Source organism: Sabethes cyaneus, chromosome 2 (genome assembly GCF_943734655.1).
Source record: "Sabethes cyaneus chromosome 2, idSabCyanKW18_F2, whole genome shotgun sequence".
Classification (NCBI taxonomy): domain Eukaryota; kingdom Metazoa; phylum Arthropoda; class Insecta; order Diptera; family Culicidae; genus Sabethes; species Sabethes cyaneus.
Genome location: NC_071354.1, coordinates 19,241,494 through 19,263,036, shown reverse-complemented (window position 1 = coordinate 19,263,036; position 21,543 = coordinate 19,241,494). Strand labels below are relative to the sequence as shown.

Genomic DNA, 21,543 nt, shown 5'->3' with positions numbered 1-21,543 from the left:
TGCTACGGCGGTGACGGCGGCAACGGCAACTGCGGGAGCTGGCAGATGACCATTACGTAGGAACGGAACCCCTATTTTCTTGTTACACCGCACAGAGAGACAGAGCCAGCATCAACCAGTGTCACAAATTACTTCGTGTACTGACGAACACGCGAAATAATCGCTGCATGATATCACTCTACAGCCACTCCAAGAGATGCATTCAACAGCTGAAACACTTGACAATTTTCCACTGCCAGCCAGTAAACTGCCGACCACCCAAAGGAAAACTAAAACGGATCAACAAAGATGAACACACAAGAACACGGTCGCGGCGAACGCGTTTTGTTTACGTTTACTCGAGCCCGGAGAGCACTTCCACGGGACAACTGCTCAGCAGGACGACGAAAAAGGCACTGGCGGGCTTGTTCGGATCGGCCGAACCGAGCTTGCTTCCTAACCGGGATCCGGCACACGCGAACGGACTGCTGTTGCTGCTGCTGCTGTGGTTGTGAAGGTCGGTGGGTGGCAGATATCTCTGTCAGCTTGGTTGGCAGCGAGGATGGATTTTTACGACCACCAGGCAGCCGACATTCAACGGCTCCCGCTTCTTCTCCTTGTCCGTTTTTCCACCGCTACACCCGCGACCGTCCCCCGAACTACGCGTGCCGACACGTTCGGTCGGAATATCCTTGGAACGTCCCGGTGGGTGTTGGTAGCTTTGATGCTTACGGCACAAGTGACAACGACCAACTGGAAAACATCCGAATTCGGTTCTGCTGCAACTGAAATCCGCAAATGCCGGTCGACCTTATTCGAAAGATAATAGCGGGAATGATGATGATGATGATGATGATAATGATGATGACGATGACGGTGAAGGAGGTGCTGGCATTTGCGATGCTGGCATGTTTTGGAATTATGCTTATGCCATCCCGTGAAGGTGCTTGGTTCAACCGTCTCGGTAGACTGGAGACTGGAAAAGGTTGCGAGTTGATTGAGCTTTATGTGTGCCAACCGCCAAGCCCTTAAGCCATTAAACTGGGGTTCCCTGGGGTTGTGTTTCGGAAAATTGCGAGCTAGTCGCCTATCTTTTCGTGTTCTGACAGGGATTGTTATAGGTTAGAAGTTTTATCCAGATAGAAGTGTAAAGGCCATTTCAATTGCTAACAAGGATGTGATATGATAGAATCTACAGTTGAGCGTTGTTGAGCCAATTTGAGTTTTAAGATGAAGATTTCCTTTATTCTCTAAAAATTAGAGCAAAATACTAACAACACTGAAATTGCCCTTTCTTGATAGTTTTTGTCATAGGACCTACAAGATGCAAAGCAGTTGGATTTTCAACGCTCGTAAATCATTCATTTTAGTGGATTGCCAAGATTTTCGTATCTATCGATCAGAACTTTTTCTACGAACTGATTCGCATGGAAGAAAACACAGACGACACATGCAATATACGAACTAGCTACTGATGAACAATCTCCATTCCATCTACATGGAATCGATACCTATAAAAATGGATTTCTGTCTGCCCGAATGTTCCTAATAGAATCGAAAACTACTGAACCGACCGGCGTGAAAATTTGCATGTAGGGGTTTTTAGGGCCAGGGAGGGTTTTTATGATGGTTAGAGACCCCTCTCCCCACTAAAAGGGGGGCTCCCATACAAATGAAACACAAATTTCTGCATAACTCGAGAACTACTCAAGCAAATGGAACAAAATTTCACATGTGGGTGTTTTTGGAGACAAGATTTTTTTCAATGGCGAGTTGAGACCCCTCCCCACTTTAGGAGGGGGGTTCCTATACAAATGAAATACAAATTTCTCCATAACTCGAAAACTAATTAATCAAATGACACCATATTTGGCATGTGGGTGTTTTTGGAGGCATGAATTTTTTCTATGATGAATTAGGACCCCTTACCTTTTTAGGAGGGGGGCTCCCATACATATGAAATACAAATTTCCTCATAACTCGAGAACTAATCAAGCAAATAGAACAAAATATGACGTGTGGGTGTTTTTGGAGGCATGAACTTTTTCTATAATGAATTATGAATCCTTTTCCTTTTTAGGAGGGGGGCTCCCATACATATGAAATACAAATTTCCTCATAACTCGAAAAGTAATCAAGCAAATGGAACCAAATTTGGCATGTGGGGGGTTTTGGAGGCAGGAAATTTTTTAATGATGGGTTGAAACCCCTCACCCTTATGGTAGGGGGATAAGAACTCTCATACAAATAAAACAGAAATATTTTCGTAACTCAAAAACTAATCGAACTTTCATAAAACTTAGACTCTTTCATAAAACATTCATCAATAACAAGACCACCAAAAACTAGCAATAGTAACATTAGATAATTCAGCGCGAGATGGCCACAGGCCGTGAGTGTTGCCGGCGACCTGCCGTCGGAAGCGACGGCCACTGCGGGGGGCAGCCCCCGTAGAGGTCACCTCTATCTAGGTTTATTGATTTTCCTAGATCTACTGACCTCTATTACTTTCCTTCAGTTGGGTCACCCCTGCGAAATGGTACTTTCTACGAAAAGATTTTCCGTGAAATGGTACATCCCGCGTAAGGTTTTTCGCGAAATGGTATTCTACGAAACTCTATATTCCGCGTTATGGTCAACCGAGAATTGATGTTCCGCCAAATAGTATTCCGCGAAATGGGTTGTAATGATGGCGAATATTTAAATGCTATCCGCTTTATTTTATCAGGCTAAGCAATGGGGGGAGTTGTTTTCTACTTTACTGTGAGGAAAATTTGTATATTAAAACACCCATGAACTCCTCAGAGACTTGCAAATCTCGAGATTGTGACAAAGGTCATCCAAGATTCACGATTTATGTACACCACAGTTTAATTTGTGGCAATACGAAGTTTGTCGGGTCAACTAGTAATATATAAAAGCAATGATGCAAATCGAGCGAGAAGCCAACGATGCCTACTCTCACGCGAGAAAGCATGAAAATCATAGTGCTGTTGCTGCGTACAGACATTCTGCTACCTACACACTCGCGAACGCACCATCTCATATCGTCTTCTTGCATAACCTCACTATAAAAATCACGAGTCAAATAATTTAGGGCTAATGGCACACTGGGATGTAGATTTTGCATTACTTTTTCTTTTATTTTTCATCTTCGCCCTCCACTCTACTCACGGGTAAGAGTGCAAGCTCTCGCGAGTAACCGATATCAGTATCTCGGGCTGCAATGACGAATGAGAGCGACGACCGTAGCTGTTAGTTAAATACACACTCGCAAAAACTCGTCGCAGTGCATGGATAAGTAAGTACGAGAGTCCGAAAGGGACGCTTATGCCAGCGTGTTCGTTAAAATGATTGCGCTTGTGTGACAAAATTAGACCACATGAGTGTGGGTTTCGCAACACTGTATAAAAGCGTCATTCGTCTCTCGTACTTTGGAAGTTACAATTTTGGAATAAGTAAGAGTACAAGACAGAACACGATATAAGACAACCTCGATCTAAAACAACTTCAACATAAGATAATTCGATATAGGACAATTTTTAAAACATGATTTCAATTCTAAAATGATCGATCTTTGAAACCTAAGAATGCTTGAACTCCTTGCTTACTACAAGATAACAGAAAGTGCATGGATGATGCTTCGAGCAATTCATCGAATTCGCAACCGTATTTGTACTTGATAATCTTTTCACTCACCACTCCACTAGAACGGTGTGAAACTCTAGTCCACTAAAAACCTCAGGGGCACCTGACCTAAACCCCCTCCGAACTATCGTTAAGCATTACTTTGGAGAAAAGCTGTATGTTCACACTGCTCCGTACACCTGTTCGAGATGTCTCCGATCCGGAGATGGCGACCGCCATAACATCCATTCTTTTATTGCCACCCTAGTAGGGTTTTTACGTAGGACTACGTCTTTGATTTCTATTCTAGCTATATGGGGGAGCACTTTAGAAAAGAAAAACGAAAAAGGAACATGTAACGAAAAGTGGTTATAGTTTGCACGCTTATAACTCAGTCATCCGTCAATACATTCTAGAGATATTGGTATCAATCGATTGGAAATTTTTCAAAAAATCCATTACAGTATAGTAGATTACATGTTTCCCTAACAGACGTTTAATAATTAATAAAATATTAGACGACTATAATTTAACAAATAAATTTTTTGTGCAACGTAAGAGCACCACAATCACTAGGTACAATCGCGGACAAGACACTTCTAACTCTTACAAAATGTTAAAATAAAACAAATTACTTTTAACTTACACGTCGACCGGTTTCAGGCATCATATGCTAGCTATCTTCAGGACGAGAGCCGGTGTCCAAATGATGAATGATGATGACGCACCAATAATCTCGCCTCTCTTCTATCTTATAAGAAAAAATTGAGCTGTGACATCTTTCTCACTCTCTCTACGACGTTGCATCGATGATGATACAATAACGACACAGTGATCAGTTGGACATCGGCTCTCGTCCTGAAGATAGGCATATGATGCCTGAAACCGGTCGACGTGTAAGTTAAAAGTAATTTGTTTTATTTTGACATTTTGTAAGAGTTAGAAGTGTCTTGTCCGCGATTGTATCTAGTGATATTAGACGACTATTCATCATTTCATTATTTTCATTTTTTCGTCTTCCCACGTCAATGCTTCCCTATCACGGATGACAGAAATATGTAGGAGATGAGCTATGTGTTAAGGTCCCTTATGATTCTATTTAATTTAGCTGTTGCAGCTTCCCCGGAAAAGGCAACGAAGACATCCAAATTCACCAAGCGAGACGCCAACAAACCGAAGAATCCATCGACTCATCCGCCAGCGAACGATAAGGTTTTGGCTGCTATGTCTTTTGCTGCGCATCGCCATTCGGTCGCGACACATCGGCAGGAAAGGTTGTATTTGAAACATTGCTTCTGGTTGCCTGCCTTTTGCTGCTCATCGTCATTTGCTCAGCGGCTTTGGTTGGCGACACATCGGGCAGGCAGCTTTCGAGCCGCATCCATGGCATCATTTTAAAGGCTTTATTTGAAACATTGCTTGCCTTACGGTTCGCATCGTCATTCGGTCAGCGGCTTTGGTTGGTGACAGATCGGCAAGCAGCTAGCTTGCGACACATAACATCATCATAACATAGCATCATAAACATAAAAGTCTATCTTGATTACAGATCTTCCTACCAGTAGCGTTTATTCGGTGGGAATACTGTGGGAATACTGTTTTCCCACCATTAATCCACACACCAATAACCTCTCTGATGGACGAAAGTAGACAATGGATACGACGAGTCAGAAATTTGAGAATTCGAGATTAACAAACGGGCCTTTTCAGGTCCACCATTTAAATTAGCTGAAGAGTTGAAATTATGAATTTCTCACATGTAAGAACACAATACTTTAATCCGCAACTTGGGCATCTATATATGAAATTCGTACAAAAATCACCGGCTTTAGCATTGGGAGACGAATTGCTCTACATTCATAGTCCTACGTCAATGCTGCTCTATGTTTCTAGACCATCCGCCTTCTCTGCACTTGTCAAGACGTATATCGATCCAGGAGTCTACATTACTTCGATTCTTTCAAGTCCCTCTCGTAGGTTTTCTGACCAACCACAGTGTTGCTACTTCGAGCTTGACTCTCCGCTTCCACTACGTCTATCTAGGTATCCTAATTGTTTGTCCGTTGGTGGTCTCTCCATTTTTGTTGCAGCCGCACCATAATCTGTGCTTTTACGCTATTTTAGGCATTCTAAATATTCTCCTCCTGACATATTTCGTTCACGTTCACGATTATCCACGTTCAAAGGTTTCATCTCGCGTCGCACTGCAGCAAATCTTGGCCATTCGACGTGCTACGCTGTATAGATACAGGTGATACAGGTATTGCTTGAAACAACCGTTCCCTGACAGAAACTGCGTCCTATAGGAGTTGACTTGTCCATGGTTCCTGTTTAAACAGATCGATAGAACCGGTATAAGCCTATACGTCCATGTACCATTCTTGGCCCTGGTCCAGTCTTGCTAACATTTAGCTACAATTCCTCTCGAACCAGCTTCCGAATTTCTCTGATGTGTCTTCGTCTGTAGCATTCGTTACCCAGATAACCAATCAGTATTACCATAAGCAGTAAATCAATCACTTATTGGCATATTTGGCATTTTTTTATTGCTCGTTGCTGTAATTGAGCCTTTTGATTGCATAGCTGATGTAAAATGGTATCCAAAATTCTATTCTAATTCTCGTGTAACCATTCAAAAGGACCTACACACTTAAAAAAAAGCGCCGAAGTCGGCTAAATTTTGCCGAGATTTGGACAGCCGAGCGTTCGGTAAAAATTTCGATTTTGCAAATCGACGTCTACGGATCTTTACTAACGTTTGGCATCATAAAAAATTTTACCGAACGCTCGGCTGTCCAAATCTCGGCAAAATTTAGCCGACTTCGGCGCTTTTTTTTAAGTGTGTAAGTAACATTGAGAGACTCTCTTTGTGCCTCTTCTTATTCACTGGCTACGGCGATGTTTATACTTGGTGGTGTTCAGACGACCGGAAGCCGAATTGCACGTTTGACAGACCGTGTTCAGCTTTCTCTACATGAGTTTTCCGCAAGTATCCAGCAGACATATCGGCGAATGCGATGCTGGATCCCCCGCAGGTTTTCCTGGCTTAGGTAACAGAACTAACTTCACTAACTTCTGTAGCACTGTCGTGAACATATTCGGGTACGTTTGTGTTGCTGCCTTCTGGGCCACATTAGGGATTCCATCTGAACCAGGCGCCTTCTTGCTCTTCAGTCGTCTAGCTACTGCCGCTAGCTCTACGTGGGAGACTTGCAGACCGTCAGCATTTTTCACTTCTTCTAAATCGTACGGCGTTAGTCGCCACATCATAGGGTCGTGACCACGATAACCTTCAGCTTATCCGAACACAGCTCCCTAGTAGTCACAGGACCTTTGACGTTCGCCATCACGATACGGTACGTATCACCACACGTGTTGGCATTAGCTTTTTGGAACAGTTTCTCGAAGCAGCTGCAACTATCACCAATTGCGGACAGATTCGTGGGTACTTACCAAGCCGAATTCGTCGAATGTCAGTCTACAACGAATCAAATATTTACACTGCGGCAGATCCTGCTAAAAGCCGTGAATACAGAGTTCGCCCGCACCATTTGTTTGTTGACATCAAAGCCGCATATGATTCCATCGACCGGAAATAGCCATGGGAAATCATGGACGAGAACAGCTTCCCTCAAACTGAATAAATCTACAATCGATGGTACACAGTGCTGTATTCGGATTTTAGGTGGATTGTCGAGTTCGTTCGGATCACCCAGAGGGCTTCGTCAACGTGATGGTCTCTCATGCCTGCTGTTTAACATAGCGCTATAAGGGGTTATCAACCGAGCGGATATCAACATGCGGGGCATGATCTTTAACAAATCTAGTCAATTCATCTGCTTTGCCGATGGCATGGATATTATCGGCAGAACATCTGTGGCGGTGGCTACACAGTACACCAGACTAAAGCGCGAAGCAGAAAAGATTGGGTTAAAGGTAATATGCTGGCCAACGGAACCGCGGCCGGCCGACACCGCTTGGGCAGTATTATAATGGTCGACGGCGGTGAGTTTGAGCTAGTCGACAAATTTGTCTATGTTGGCTATTGGTAATGGCGGACAATGATACCAGCCGTGAGATTTGGAGCCGTTTTATCAGTGGAAGTCGTGCTTACTATGGGCTTCACAAGCAATTGAGGTCGAACAGACTAAGTCCCCGTACAAAGGGCACCCTGTACAAGACCCTTATTAGGCCGGGTGTCCTCTATGGGCATGAAATATGGACAAGGAGGAGAACCTGCGAGTGTTCGGAGTTTTCGAACGACGAGTGCTAAGAACGATCTTCGGTGGTGTACAGGAGAATGGAGTATGGAGGAGGAGGATGAACCATGAACTCGCACAGTTCTATGGCGAACCCAGTATCCAGAAGGTGGCTACAGCTGGACGGATACGATGGGCAGGGCATGTTGCAAGAATGCCGGACAACTACCCTGCAAAGATGGTGTTCGCCTCACATCTGGTAGGAACAAGACGACTAGGAGCGCAGCGAGCGAGATGGTTAGACCAGGTGGAGCGAGATCTGGTGGAGAGTACTTGGTGTCCGAGGAATTGGAGAGCGGCAGCCCACAACCGAGTTATATGGAGAAACCTTGTTCAACAGGCTTTGTCTCAGGACGGCAAGTCACTTAAGTAAGTAAGTAAGTAAGTAAGTAAGTAAGTAAGTAAGTAAGTAAGTAAGTAAGTAAGTAAGTAAGTAAGTAAGTAAGTAAGTAAGTAAGTAAGTAAGTAAGTAAGTAAGTAAGTAAGTAAGTAAGTAAGTAAGTAAGTAAGTAAGTAAGTAAGTAAGTAAGTAAGTAAGTAAGTAAGTAAGTAAGTAAGTAAGTAAGTAAGTAAGTAAGTAAGTAAGTAAGTAAGTAAGTACGTAATAAGGATGTAAGTAAGTAAGTAGGTAAGTAAGTAAGTAAGTAAGTAAGTAAGTGAGTAAGTAAGTAAGTAAGTAAGTAAGTAAGTAAGGAAGTAAGTAATAAGTAGCAGCTGATTTTGCTTTATTTTCCATTTCAGTGCAGTCTGAACACCACATTACACGCTTCTCGATCCGTTGCAGTTCTGATTCTCTGAACGCGTCTTCTGGCTCTGAAACAACTAGCACGAAGGTTGCTAAGTGACCAGTAAGCCTCGGGCCGGGCATTTCTCGGTTGCAGTTTTCTCGGCATGGTTGCACCACATGCCTTCATCAGCGTCAACTCGCGGACATTCAAGATCACTCTTCCGCTGTCAGCCCGAAGTGTTTCAACAAATAAGTCCTTGTCAAAGGCCGTCGCCTTCCACTTTCGCTCGCAGGTTTTAGCTCTATCCATTACAACCGGATTCCACCGGCCGCAGGTATATTTAATCGTTTTTCAATCGCTGTGGGTACATCTTTCACAGACGGTACCTTCATTAAATAGTGACACTTCCAGCTTGGCCAGCCAGGAGGAGAAAAGGGCATGGAAAATGTCCACGTGGACAAGTTTTTTTATACAAACAAATTAGAAGTTAGAAAGAGAAATTAAAGATTAGTGCTCGAAAAAATTGATAGCCTTGCAGAAACGAATATGAAGCGCATACAGTTTTAGCGTAGAATTCTTTTATCTGTCAACCCCTAGACATGACTACTGAAGTGCTGACAGTATTACTCTTTCTCAGTTTTTTACCATTCAAAACGATTGGTTCATGAATTGCAGTGCTGAATAATAGTTTGTCTAACCGGTCAGTCAATTTTCTTGCTCTTGACTGATATTTTAGATTTCAAAGTTGAGTTTTCTAAATTGCTTGCTTACTTGCAAAAATCAACCCAAACCTAGCTGAATGAAATTAATTAAAACTTCGGAGCAATGTTTACGTTTATTTTAATTTCGTTTGCCGTAGTCGACAGTTCAAAATAAATGAATGATTCTAAAGGGATATTTCATAGACAAACAAAGCTCAAAGCTCAAACAAAGTATTAGGGTTTATTTCTGATTCCCGTCGTAGTAAGTAAAGCCAATCTAATTTTCATCATTTGTTGGATGGATTTGTTGAATACTCCAAAAGTTCTTGTGCTGATTTGACTAAAACATACTTACATTTCGATCCGTGAACTTTGAAATCACTGAAAAGCGATTATTAAAGCAAATTATTGATATTACGCAACTGACTTTATTTCTTAAATTCGTCGTATCGTTTTAAAATCCGTCCATCAAAATTTTTCATCGTCCGAACTAAAAATCACAGCAATGTTTACGAAGCTAACGCGCATGTATTTGTGTAGGACGGCATGACAAATGTTATTCTGTAAAATTTCTGCAGGTCAGGCAAGTTTTCCTGGCTGTAGAATAACGACAATGCCTTGCGTGAGTTATTTTCATTTATGAATGACGGAAAATAAACCGATTAGTCGACATTTTCTTCTTCGTCGCACGAAAAAACGGAGGAAATTTGGCTTTTTAATAATAAAAAGCATTTAAATAGATCTCAGCTCACTTTGATTGATCGCGTATGATAGACAACAAACTAAAATATTAGGGAATAACTAGTTTTGCATTGTGTGTCATAAAAATGCTGATATTTTCAATAATTTGGATACGACGGGAATAGGCAATTACGACGAAGCAGCAATATATCCTATCTTTCGAGGAATATATCGACGTAAACACATGCACCGAGCATTACGAGAGCGCATATCTGGCATAAGTCTTGTCTGGGTTTTCTTGTAGTTGATAATATTGAAGAACTAGATAGGATAATATGCCTATCACAACGTCCTTTTACGTAAGATTTCACGGAATATTTACGGTTGTCCACGGAGTTGGACGGCGGGTAGAAAATTGATATTTTTCTGTTCACGTGGTATCTGGATGGCCCCTGTGTAGGTAGTAGAATGTCTGCAGCATTCACGCAGCAATGGCGGCTGTTTGTCTTACGTTTGCGTGAGTGGTGTAAGCGTTGATGGCTATGCTTCTCATACTCGCTCGTGTGATCGCTCGATTTGCGATATTGGTAAGGAATGAAGAGCAGAGAGTAGAGGGCAGAGAAGAGAGTAAAGTAATGTTATTTTAGATCATAATGCACCGATATCTTGGCTTTGGTAGGTACTTTTTTAAAGACTTTTGCTTTATAAAATTTGATTATTTGGCGGCATATTCCTGCAGCTAAATAAAAGAATCGGCCCATACAAAATATATCAGCACTTCCTTAGCATTGAAGAAAAGGGGCTTTGAGCTCATGTGCTATATTGCACGATACAGGAATCGAACGAAGGATATTTATCCTGCAAGAATGTGTGTCCCACCCAACCAACATTCGCACAAACATAGGAGACATAATCCCAAAGTAGCTATATTTTGATGCTTTCCCATAGACTATTAACACAATCTACCTAAAAGCTCTGAAGCTACCGAACGAGGTGATATTGCTTTCTGAAAAGATTGCTAATTTTACCTTTCGGACATCAAACCCACCCATGCACGCATTCTTGTATTTTATTATCAACGCACGCAGAGCCTTTGGAAACTGACACTGGACATTGGAAACGTGATAACGACGAGTACCCGAAGGGACTCATTCTACCCGATTTAATGACCTTATCAAAAGAAAGCAGATTCCACGTGGAAGGCAACCCTCTGGTCGTAGTCGTAGCTGTCGTTTGTTCAGCCTAAGTCAGTTTGTTACAGGCGAATAAATGTTTACCCTTGTGTCTGCTGTCTCGGCCAATATCCGGCTAGCTAAGTTCCACCGAAACTGTAATCAATAATGGTGTCACATCGTGACCGGGGTGATATGTATTTTCAAACTTGAATAGATTGTAGGCGTTGGATTTGCCTGGTGGCAGATTAGGTATCCAGTTGGCGCACCCTCGCTTTTCCGAGCGAACGAACAGGCACAAAAAGGCGCACCTTTTCGCCTGTCTTCTGTACGGCGAGGATTAGTATCTGCTCCTTTCAACGTTGGCGTTGGTGAGAATGTTTACCCAATGAATCGTTTCCATCGAAGCTATCTATTCACTACGGTTAATGTATTTCCTCTGCGAAAACGGAAACGATTTCGCTTCCTGCGAATGTCAGTACAAGGTATAAAACCCACGTTCCGGGTTTTCCGACAAGACAGCTAGCGGAGGTCCAAGGTTGCATCATTTTCCCGTCGATGATACTACAGCTAGAGCGATGGAAACTTTGTTAAGCGAGGTTTTATGAGCTTTTCCGGGCGGATACGTAACTGACTGTTTAAACTACGTCATAAAACGATTTTAAATGCGCGGAATTATTATAATTTGACCACCATCGTAGGACCGTGCTGCGGTTCTGTTGAGTTCTGCCTCGTTACGCTGCGCTCTAACGAGGATTATACAAAGTACGTTTATAGTTGTAGCAATTTTATGGTTCCGTTACTTTGCATTTGCACCTTTATGATCATGTACTCTTAATTTTATGTTAACTTTTCATTGAACCAAGACCATTTTGTGATTTTGTGCCTAAAAATTAAAGCATAAACGAACATAAACGACGAATTTTCCAAGTTAGTAGTAGATGGTTAAATCTAAGACAAAAGAAGAGCTCTGCTTTGTTTTAGAATTTATCCGGGAATAATGTTTATTGTTAATTGACACAACAGTAGTACAGTTTCAAAGCTCTCAACCGTTTCGTGTCACTCCCTGTCCTAGCAAGTTATACACTTATCTCCAAGTATAATATTTATCTTCTCATTAGTACTACTCAGAAGAACAAACAAAATGTCACATAATACGTTCTCATTCGAGTCAGCTAGCATTATGCTGAGATTTTGTGCTACGTTGTGCTATCCTCTGAACCACCCATCTGGCCACCCAACTTCTAGGCACACAGTCCCTAGTAAGACTGCAATAGCAATCTTCACTGGTCTAACTATGCACGATAGCCTGTACCAGTCTATGCAAAGGCTTGGTCGTTGTACATTCACGGTAGAGGTCTTTTGTGATTCATTCGTTGTTTCAAACTACACATAAGTGTACCATTTCGGATTACACCTCATTTTTGAACAAGGTGTAGGTATATAAAATTTAAAATGAAACACTTATTTATCATAACTATAATATACAAACAGTACATTTAGTTGTTAAGAAAATGAAACCACTTTATTAAAAAGGCGACTTCCGGAACTACCAAAGCATCATTGCACTAAACTTGAAACCGAAAGAAGCGACCGACCCGGCGAGGTCGGTACGAGACCGAGTGAGTATAGTACGGTTTATGTGCTGATACTTTTAAATACGATTATTGTGCCATGCCTCCTGCCGCACTGGCAGCCATAAACTAACGTGGGGTAGTTTGATTCTAGGCCAAGCGACCACCCATCCACCCATCCGTTGCCGCCGACCGACCCAGCCCTAAGCCATCGTTTGTCGCTTGGCTGGCACTCCTACGAACGGGAAGTTTCGGTTTTCCACCGAATCTGTTTACGCGCACTGGATTCGCTTTTGTTTCATTCTGCAGATGTCGAAAACGATTTCAGTTGGCAAACGTTTTCGAAGATGGACAACAAGCGCGGTGTGGTAGTTGAAGTGCAGCGCCATCCTGCGGATCGGGGCGTGAATATAAGACAATACACTACGGCGTTGAATTTTATGATCTAACTAACCGAACCTTGTTGCAGACAGAAAGTTTCGGGTATGCGTGGAAACCCCTTTCGAAACTGCACTGCTTTGCCGAAAATTGGGTGGCAGCCGGCACACACAAGCACACGCAAATGATTCAATTCATTTCGCTTACTCGAGCTGTTCCGCTCGGTAAGGCTAGCCAAACACATAAATTTTATTACTGACTTTACGAGTGGCTGGCCATACTCGTAGCAGTGATTTTGGTATATAATAATGGCAGATTTCGTTTCGTGGTTGTGCCAAAAGAAAATTCAATCAGGAACTTTTTGCTTTGTTTCACAAGTAGTGAACGGCAACCACTTTGTGCACAATCGTCAGAAATTGATATTATTCTCAGTGAAACGAGTAAACTAGCTATGTTTCATTTGTGAAACTATTCCTGAAAAGTGTGTTATACTATACAATACTATACTATACAAGAAAAGGGCTTGTTTGTATATATGGCATGAACTATGAATTTGACGGCATGCAACATGATTGGCCTGAGAATCATTAATCACCTGGGATTCGTTATTTGTTAGTTGGTTTGGTAAGTCTGAAAAGAGTTCAGCTAAGGTAAACAATCATCATTTATCAAAAGCACCTACTAAGTACGATCTTAAAGTTTGAAAAGGTTTAAAATGTGAAATGAAAATTCTAGAAATAACGTGATAAGAGAAACTCTTTCTCTCACACATAGACACACAAACACACACACACACACACACACACACACACACACACACACACACACACACACACACACACACACACACCACACACACACACACACACACACACACACACACACACACACACACACACACACACACACACACACACACACACACACACACACACACACACACACACACACACACACACACACACACACACACACACACACACACACACACACACACACACACACACACACACACACACACACACACACACACACACACACACACACACACACACACACACACACACACACACACACACACACACACACACACACACACACACACACACACACACACACACACACACACACACACACACACACACACACACACACACACACACACACACACACACACACACACACACACACACACACACACACACACACACACACACACACACACACACACACACACACACACACACACACACACACACACACACACACACAGAGGATGTGACCCTTCATCCCCCCGCTTCGGCGTTAACCGGTATAGCCACCCACGTGCTTGATGAGGACGATACACAAACATCACCACGGACCCCGAATCCAAGATGTGACGCGACCCGTGTCGAGGGATGCAAGGTGAGGGGGGGGTCAAAATCAAAATTACCTCACCGCGAACGCAGCCTGGCGGACACTGGGGCGCATCCTACCAGTTCGAAGCCCTTACTGCGTTAAGGCAGGGCACTGGCGCAGCGGACTACATATTTCCCTAGCTACTCGTGGGATCCAAAATGAGTTTTCAAGAATTAAATACAAAATCAAATACAGGAGAAGATAGCGATTGCGCGATGGACACGCAGATCAGCGATGCCAACGTGTTCGATAGGAAGGAGAAGCTGTGTAGATCGCCAATATTGAAGGAAGTAGTCGCACAAATGTTTAGCGGCAACACACAGCAGCAGATAACCCCAAAAGGGCAAGGCTCGATGCTAAACTTCACTACGCCCATCCCGAAGTCAAAGGAGGACAGCCAACAGACGAACAAGCTGCGAGCTGCCAAAGATAAGCTCCTGAAGCTGATTGAGTTCATGAAGGAGAGAAGTAACATCCATGGTGAAATCAAGAAGCAAGCAGCACGGACCTTAACGGCGGTGATAGAGGCAGAAATGGAGCAGGAGGCCTTGATTAAGAGGGTTGTAGTCGCCGAGGAGGCCCTGGCAGAGAAAGAAGTGGTGCATGCGGCTTTAATAAGGAGGGCTGTAATTGCGGAAGAAGCCCTGGCAGCGACGACCCTGGATCAGGCGGTGTCGAGAGCCCCGCGCACAGAAAAGCGGGATCGGGAATCGCCAGGAGATAAGGTAAGCTCAAAAAAGCGGAAGGATGAGCTGAACGGCGACCACGAAGAGCAAAATGAAAACAGAGCGGAGGAGCAGTGCGACACGGAGCAGGGTGAGGCTAGCGGCTGGCGAACCATTCCTAAGCAGAAGGAGGAGAGTGAGAAAAAGAAAAGGATGAAAGAAGATCGGCAGAAGCAGATGCAGAGGGAAATGCCGGCTCAACGCGAAGAAGCGGAAAGGGAGAGACCCCAACCTCGCCGGATCCGGAGCAGAGGCGACGCTCTGATTGTTGGAGTGAAGGGCAAGAAGACGACGTATGCCAATCTCCTCTGAGAATAAGGGATAATCCGAAGCTGAAAGAGCTAGGGGAAAAGGTCGTGAAAACCCGGAGAACCCAGAGCGGCGAGTTGGTCTTCGAGCTCATGAGAGACCCGGAGGTGACCTTCTAGGTGCTAGTCGAGACAGCGCTCGGTAGCGAAGCACAAGTAAAAGATTTGTCTCAGAAGACGATCGTTGAAACGAAAAACCTGGACGAGGTCACAACAGAGAGTGAGGTGAAAGCGGTGCTGACAAGAGCGGAATACCTGGACGACGTTCCAATGTCTATTCGGCTGCGGAAGGCATACGGCAGTACGCAGACTGCATCGATTCGTCTATCTATCGCGGCGGCAAAGCGGCTTCTGAAGATGGACAGAGTCAAGATCGGATGGGCGGTGGTTAGCTTTAGAGCCATCCCCCGTGAATCCACAGAAATGGCGAGATGCTTTAAATGCATGGACTTTGGTCACCAGGCGAGGAATTGTCCGGGACCCGACAGATCGAAGCTGTTTTGGAAATACGGCAATGAGGGGCATATTGCGAGCAACCGAGGTGTATGTTGTGCAAGGAAGACAACGACCACGCGACGGGAGGCTTTAAATGCCCGGTGTACCAGAAGACAAAGCAGCCCTACAATAATGGAAGTGATTCAAATCAACCTCAATCACTGCGAAACTGCACAGCAACTGTTGTGACAACAGAAACGAAGTGCGACGTTGCAATCATAGCGGAGCCGTATCGAATTTCCTCCGATAACGGTAACTGGATAGCAGACAGAGCAGGAATGTCTGCGATATTGGTGACGGGCAGATGTCTCATCCAGGAGGTGGTTACAAGCCGATACGAGGGTTTCGTGGTCGCCAAAATTAACGGAATCTTCGTGTGCAGCTGCTATGCTCCCCCCGGAATCTACCAGAACGTAGAGCAGAAGAAGCCTAATCCCAGGCGGAAGAATAGTAAAGGCGATGCTCTAGTTGTCGAAGTGAACGCCAACGTTTCGTGCTCAGCGATCTTCCGAAAAGTCCGAGAAGCCCCAAAGCTGAAGGAGCTTGGTGAAAAGTGGTGAGAACAAGACAGACTCAAAAAGGAGAAACGCGCTTTGAACTGTGTGGGAGTTGAATGCCCCTGATATAGAATATCGCTTATCCCACCATCAGAACATGCCTCGCGCAATATACCATCTTAGCAGCGATATACTGTGCTGCCGTTGCTGCGAACGGTATGAACAGTTCAGTGCATCATCGTGTCGGCAATCATTGGTATCGTCTAGATTCCAACCGCGTTCAAAGACCTTACTGCTGAGCAAAGTCAGTCGCATTCAGTTGGTTAAACAATCAAGACTTGGGTGATTCATTGTGGCAGTAATTTAGGCTTTGCACAAGCTGCAAAGGAACCCGTTGGCCAGGAGTATAGCATGTAAAGAGCTTGTTGCGAGCGTGAAAGCGGTCTTTCAAGAAACCGTGATGGAGTGCAGGGATCTTGATCAGATAACCACAGAGCAGAAGCTGTGCGTTATGCGTTGAAGTGCATTGATAGCACAGTGTGAATTGCGCTACGTGCCGATGTCAATCCTGCTAAGGAAGGCCTACGGTGGAACGCAGGTGACGGCGATTCGTATTTCGGCGTTAGCTGTGTTCAAGCTACTAAAAAGGGCAAAATCGACGTTGGATGGTCAGTGTGCATAATAAAAGTTATCTCTCGCGTGTCCAAGGACATAGAGCGATACTTCAAGTGCTGGGGCTTTGGACATCAAGCACGAATCTGGAAAAAAGAGAGAGGATGACCACACGATGGGTGGTTCCAATGCTCAGCGTATAAAAAGGCGAAGGCGGGCTAGCTGTGAAGAGAGTAACCCCGATAAATCATTCCGCCACAGCACAATGTGGCAGTCGACATCGGATTCATTGTCTGATGTCCCAATAATTGCACAACCGTACAAAGTTCGATCCGGTAACGATAGCTGGTCAACAGATCGAGCAACAATGACTGCAATACAGATAATGGGCAAATTCCTATCGAAGAAGTGGTTTCGTGATTGTCAAAATTAACGGGATCTTCGTGTGCAGTCATTACGCGCCCCCAAGATGGACCATCGAGCAGTTCCACCAGATGCGGGACGCGCTGATCGGGAAACTCATCGGGCGAAGGCCAGCCATCATTGGAGGAGACTTCAACGCTTGGGCTGTGGAGTGCGACAGCAAACATTCAAACGGCAGAGGGTACAGTTTGTTGAAAGCCTTAGCTAAGCTAAGGCACCGTTAGTACATTTCGTAAGGACGGTTGCGAATCCATCATCAACATCACCTTTGACAGTCCATCGCTAATGCCGAATATGAACGTGGGTTAATGAAGGGTATACCCACATATAACTTTTTCAAATTTTACTCTGCTGAGACGGTGCCGTCAAATGCATCAAAATTGAGTCAAAGTGATCGAACCATCCCTGATTACATGCATGGACACATGCTACTTTCACTACAAAGAGACTTACGTAGTCCTACTCCTACGCCACCTATGCGGTCCACAACCTGTCTGATTTTTGATCGGCTTTGAAACCGCCGATCAAACTTTAGATCAGGTTTCGAACCAGATTCCGGACCTGGACCATATTTTAGATATGGACTAAATTGCGAATCGCATTTTTTTATCAACTTTCGTTTCAGATTTGAACTAGATTTTGGATCAAATTTTGAACCATATTTTTAATCAGATTTTTGGCCAGGTTTTGAATCAGACCTTGGATAAGATTTTGGACCAGTTTCTTGAACCGGACGGTATTTTGGACCTGAACTAGATTTTGGACCACATTCTTTTATCAAATTTTGTTGCAGATTTTGTAAAAAAATTTGGACCAGGTTTGAAATAGATTATGGACTACATTTTTCATTAGATTTTGGCTATATTTTGGACCAGATTCCAGACCTGAACCAAATTTTGGACCTCCATCAGATTCTGGGCCAGATTTTGGACTACATTTGCATCAAATTTGGACCAGGTTTTTTATATATTGGACCACAGTTTTGATCAGATTCTAAACCAGCAACCAGACTTTGAACTAGATTTTGGACTGGACTAGCTCATGGAAATTTTTTTTATCAAATTTCGGAACAGACTTGGACTAGATTGTGGACCATGTTTTGGACCACATTTTTATCAGGTTTTGGATCATTTCTAAATCTAGTTGTAGAGCGTCGTAGCGTGACATTGTGGTAGCTTTGGCAAAGACCCGATTTGGCGGCCATTTGATTTTTAAGTTGGTGTCCCTTTGAACCCATTCTAGCCTTTAATCATATTCGTTGCAGTGCACTTGCTGTCTTATAGCCATTACGTCTATTACAAGGCAACAAATGAGTGGCTTCCTAGCACTTTTTGATTCACAGACACAGTGTTTAAGAGCATGTCACGACTCACCAGTGATTCCAGAGTTTCCACTCATTGTACGTGGATGAGGAAAAGAATTGTTAAAAACCTGTTGCATGTACATGTACACCTTCGGCGAGCAGAAATGACGTGATTTAAAACCAAAAATTAAGTTGTTCTTTCGAATTTAATCAACACGAACGGATTAAGTTCCGGTTAACTAGTTAAGTGACAGTGTGAAGTGGCGTGTGAAAGCGGTATAAAAGCTCCACTAATATTATAGCACAGTTTACCCCGGCAGATAGGCAAGCAGAGTGCACTTTTGACATGAAACAGCTGATTTACGCACACACACACACACAGTGTTAATAAATAGTGTCGAATTTCAACACGATGGTGATAAGCATATACTATCGTTATATGCATTATTAGTTTCCATATACTGCCGGTGGTAGACATGCACCCTGAATTGTGCAAAATAAAAGAAAAAAAAAAACAAATCTAAAACATTTTTCATATTCATGTACAAATTAAATGGCTTATTTATGTTTTGCGTGGGCCTTATCATGCACCAACCTAATGCCCTTTTACGTATCTGTGTTGTAGGAGTAAGCAAATACAATCGAATGTAATTCGTTGATCAAAAGAAATGCTGCTTTATCGCTTAGGATTTTGCTATACCTACGGCATGTAGAGCAAATTCAGCTTTTTGCAGCTCTCTAAGTATAGGTCATGATTAATGATTAGAGAACTGCCAACAGATAAGATTACACTTACGTTCTTCGCTTTCGTCCAGTAGCAAGCCATCCTCGTTGTAGGTTCCGCGTCGACGCCGTCGTCGGCCAGAGCCTCCGTCGAAGATACTTCCCATCGGAAGTAGAATTCTCCTAATTTTCACAGTTAAACTCATTGCCGACTGATTACGCTCAGACTCGAAGTACAAAAAGACAATTTCTTATCGCATCAAACAGCACAGTCACTTTTTCTTTTTATCATCACTGTTATATCTTACACAAACTACTGCGCCGCGAAAAATGACTTGAAAGTGAAAGCACTGCATGCAATTGGCACGAAAAGGTTAGGAAAACACAACGAAGATGAGTAGTAGAGCAAATTACTGCCAATCACGCATCGACCGAATGCGGAATTCTACACTAGCTAGATTGAATTGAACGAATAATTGACCGGAACGGGCTGCTAGTACGACTTCACATGTACGAAACAAGAATCTAACAAGTGACCGCGGCCAGGAAGGTAAGAAAATCGACCTACACTTTTCCGATCCGCGCGCGATGGAATCTACTAATCTCCTCCTGTCAAAACGCACTGAAAAGGTTTCTCTATCGTGCCTGCCGTGACTGACACAAGAGGCACTGTACTGTGCTCGTACCAACAAACAGTACGAACAGTTAACTGCAAAAATGCAATTCCTTTGCTGGCCATAACCAGGCCTAACGTCATGTCAGACCATCAGACCGTCAGACGGGAGGCGGCGAAGATGAAAAACCGTCAAAACAACAAGTGCGATAAGTGTGCGATCGCAAAGCGAGAGAGAGTGATTAGTGCAACACACGAGAGAATCAATTGGATGTGTTTGTGTGTGTGATGGCTGTTTGCCTCGCAGTTTCGGTTGAAGAGGTAGGCGACATGCGCGCTCGCGTGGGCTTTTTCTGAATCATCAAATGGGGAGGACGCAGCCAGTTTATGGTTGCTATCGGAAATGATGATACAATGTGGTCTTATCATATATTTCAAAAATAGATTTATAAACTAGTTTTAACAATTTAGTTTTTCAGATCTTTCGAATCATTGAATCAGATTAGAAAAATGTCGTTACATGTGGATGGACCCTTGAGTTTCTGGTAGCAGTGACGTTTGGTGCCATATTATTGAGCTATAAAATTTTCTTCTAATGTAACAAAATTTGCAGATGAATCGGTTTTCCGATGCTCATCGGAATGTAGATTAAACTATGGAATATAATTTTGAATCAAATAGATCAACAAATTTGTACCATAGAGAAAATTTTACAACGGACTCGAAAATTGACAGTGCCAAAATTCGAAACAGTTACACGTTTGCTACCCAGTTTGCTATAAAAGCTCTGCGTTTGAATTACCGACGCTTCGTTTACTGTTTCAGGATACAGGAGACAGCACGGTAAAAAGCTTCGTCTGTTCGAAAGCTCCAAGCTTTAATCACTAGAAATGTAAACGCATGGTAGTTAATCAAATTTTTATTGAACAGTGCTTATTCTGGCGCAAATTATTCAGGGAACATCAATGTTGCAAATTTCATTATTTGGCTTGGAGAAACTCATACTTGTTTAAACAGTAACGGATATTGTATATCATACAGTAGTAGAAGCGTGTTGTATGTTAAAATAAATTGCTTATTTACCATGTTGATATTACTTCCAAACTAATCTAGGAAATGACATACATACTTTGATGCCGAAGCTTTGGTTGGATTATTTCCCGAGGGAAGTGTGCCAATTCAGCGGAGCGTCACGAAAACATGATTGAATTTGACCATAATAAGCGCACTTTGAAATTGAATTACGTTTTAATCATTTCTGTATCAGTCAGTTGTGTTGATTTTGGGATTTCGTCTATTATTAGTGTCGTGTCCGCTAGTAATGTAACGCCGGGATCCCTGCAA

The 21,543-nt window shown here is 43.2% G+C and overlaps 1 protein-coding gene across 4 annotated transcripts in view; it reads right to left on the bottom strand.

Annotated features, from left to right (window-relative positions):
• LOC128733589 (probable phospholipid-transporting ATPase IA) overlaps nt 1-20,260 on the bottom strand; it is a 138,407-nt gene extending 118,147 nt beyond the window's left edge. Inside the window, exon 1 of one of the 4 annotated variants that reach the window (XR_008411939.1) lies at nt 19,660-20,257. Coding sequence is in view for 3 of the 4 variants with exons in the window: in XM_053827283.1 (XP_053683258.1) it covers nt 19,660-19,792 (133 nt within the window). In the remaining variant the exon portion in view is untranslated. Of the gene's footprint in view, nt 1-19,659 lie in introns of all 4 variants that reach the window. The other 3 variants (XM_053827283.1, XM_053827289.1, XM_053827290.1) reach the window with 3 other exon arrangements.
• Nucleotides 20,261-21,543: the final 1,283 nt, after the last annotated feature.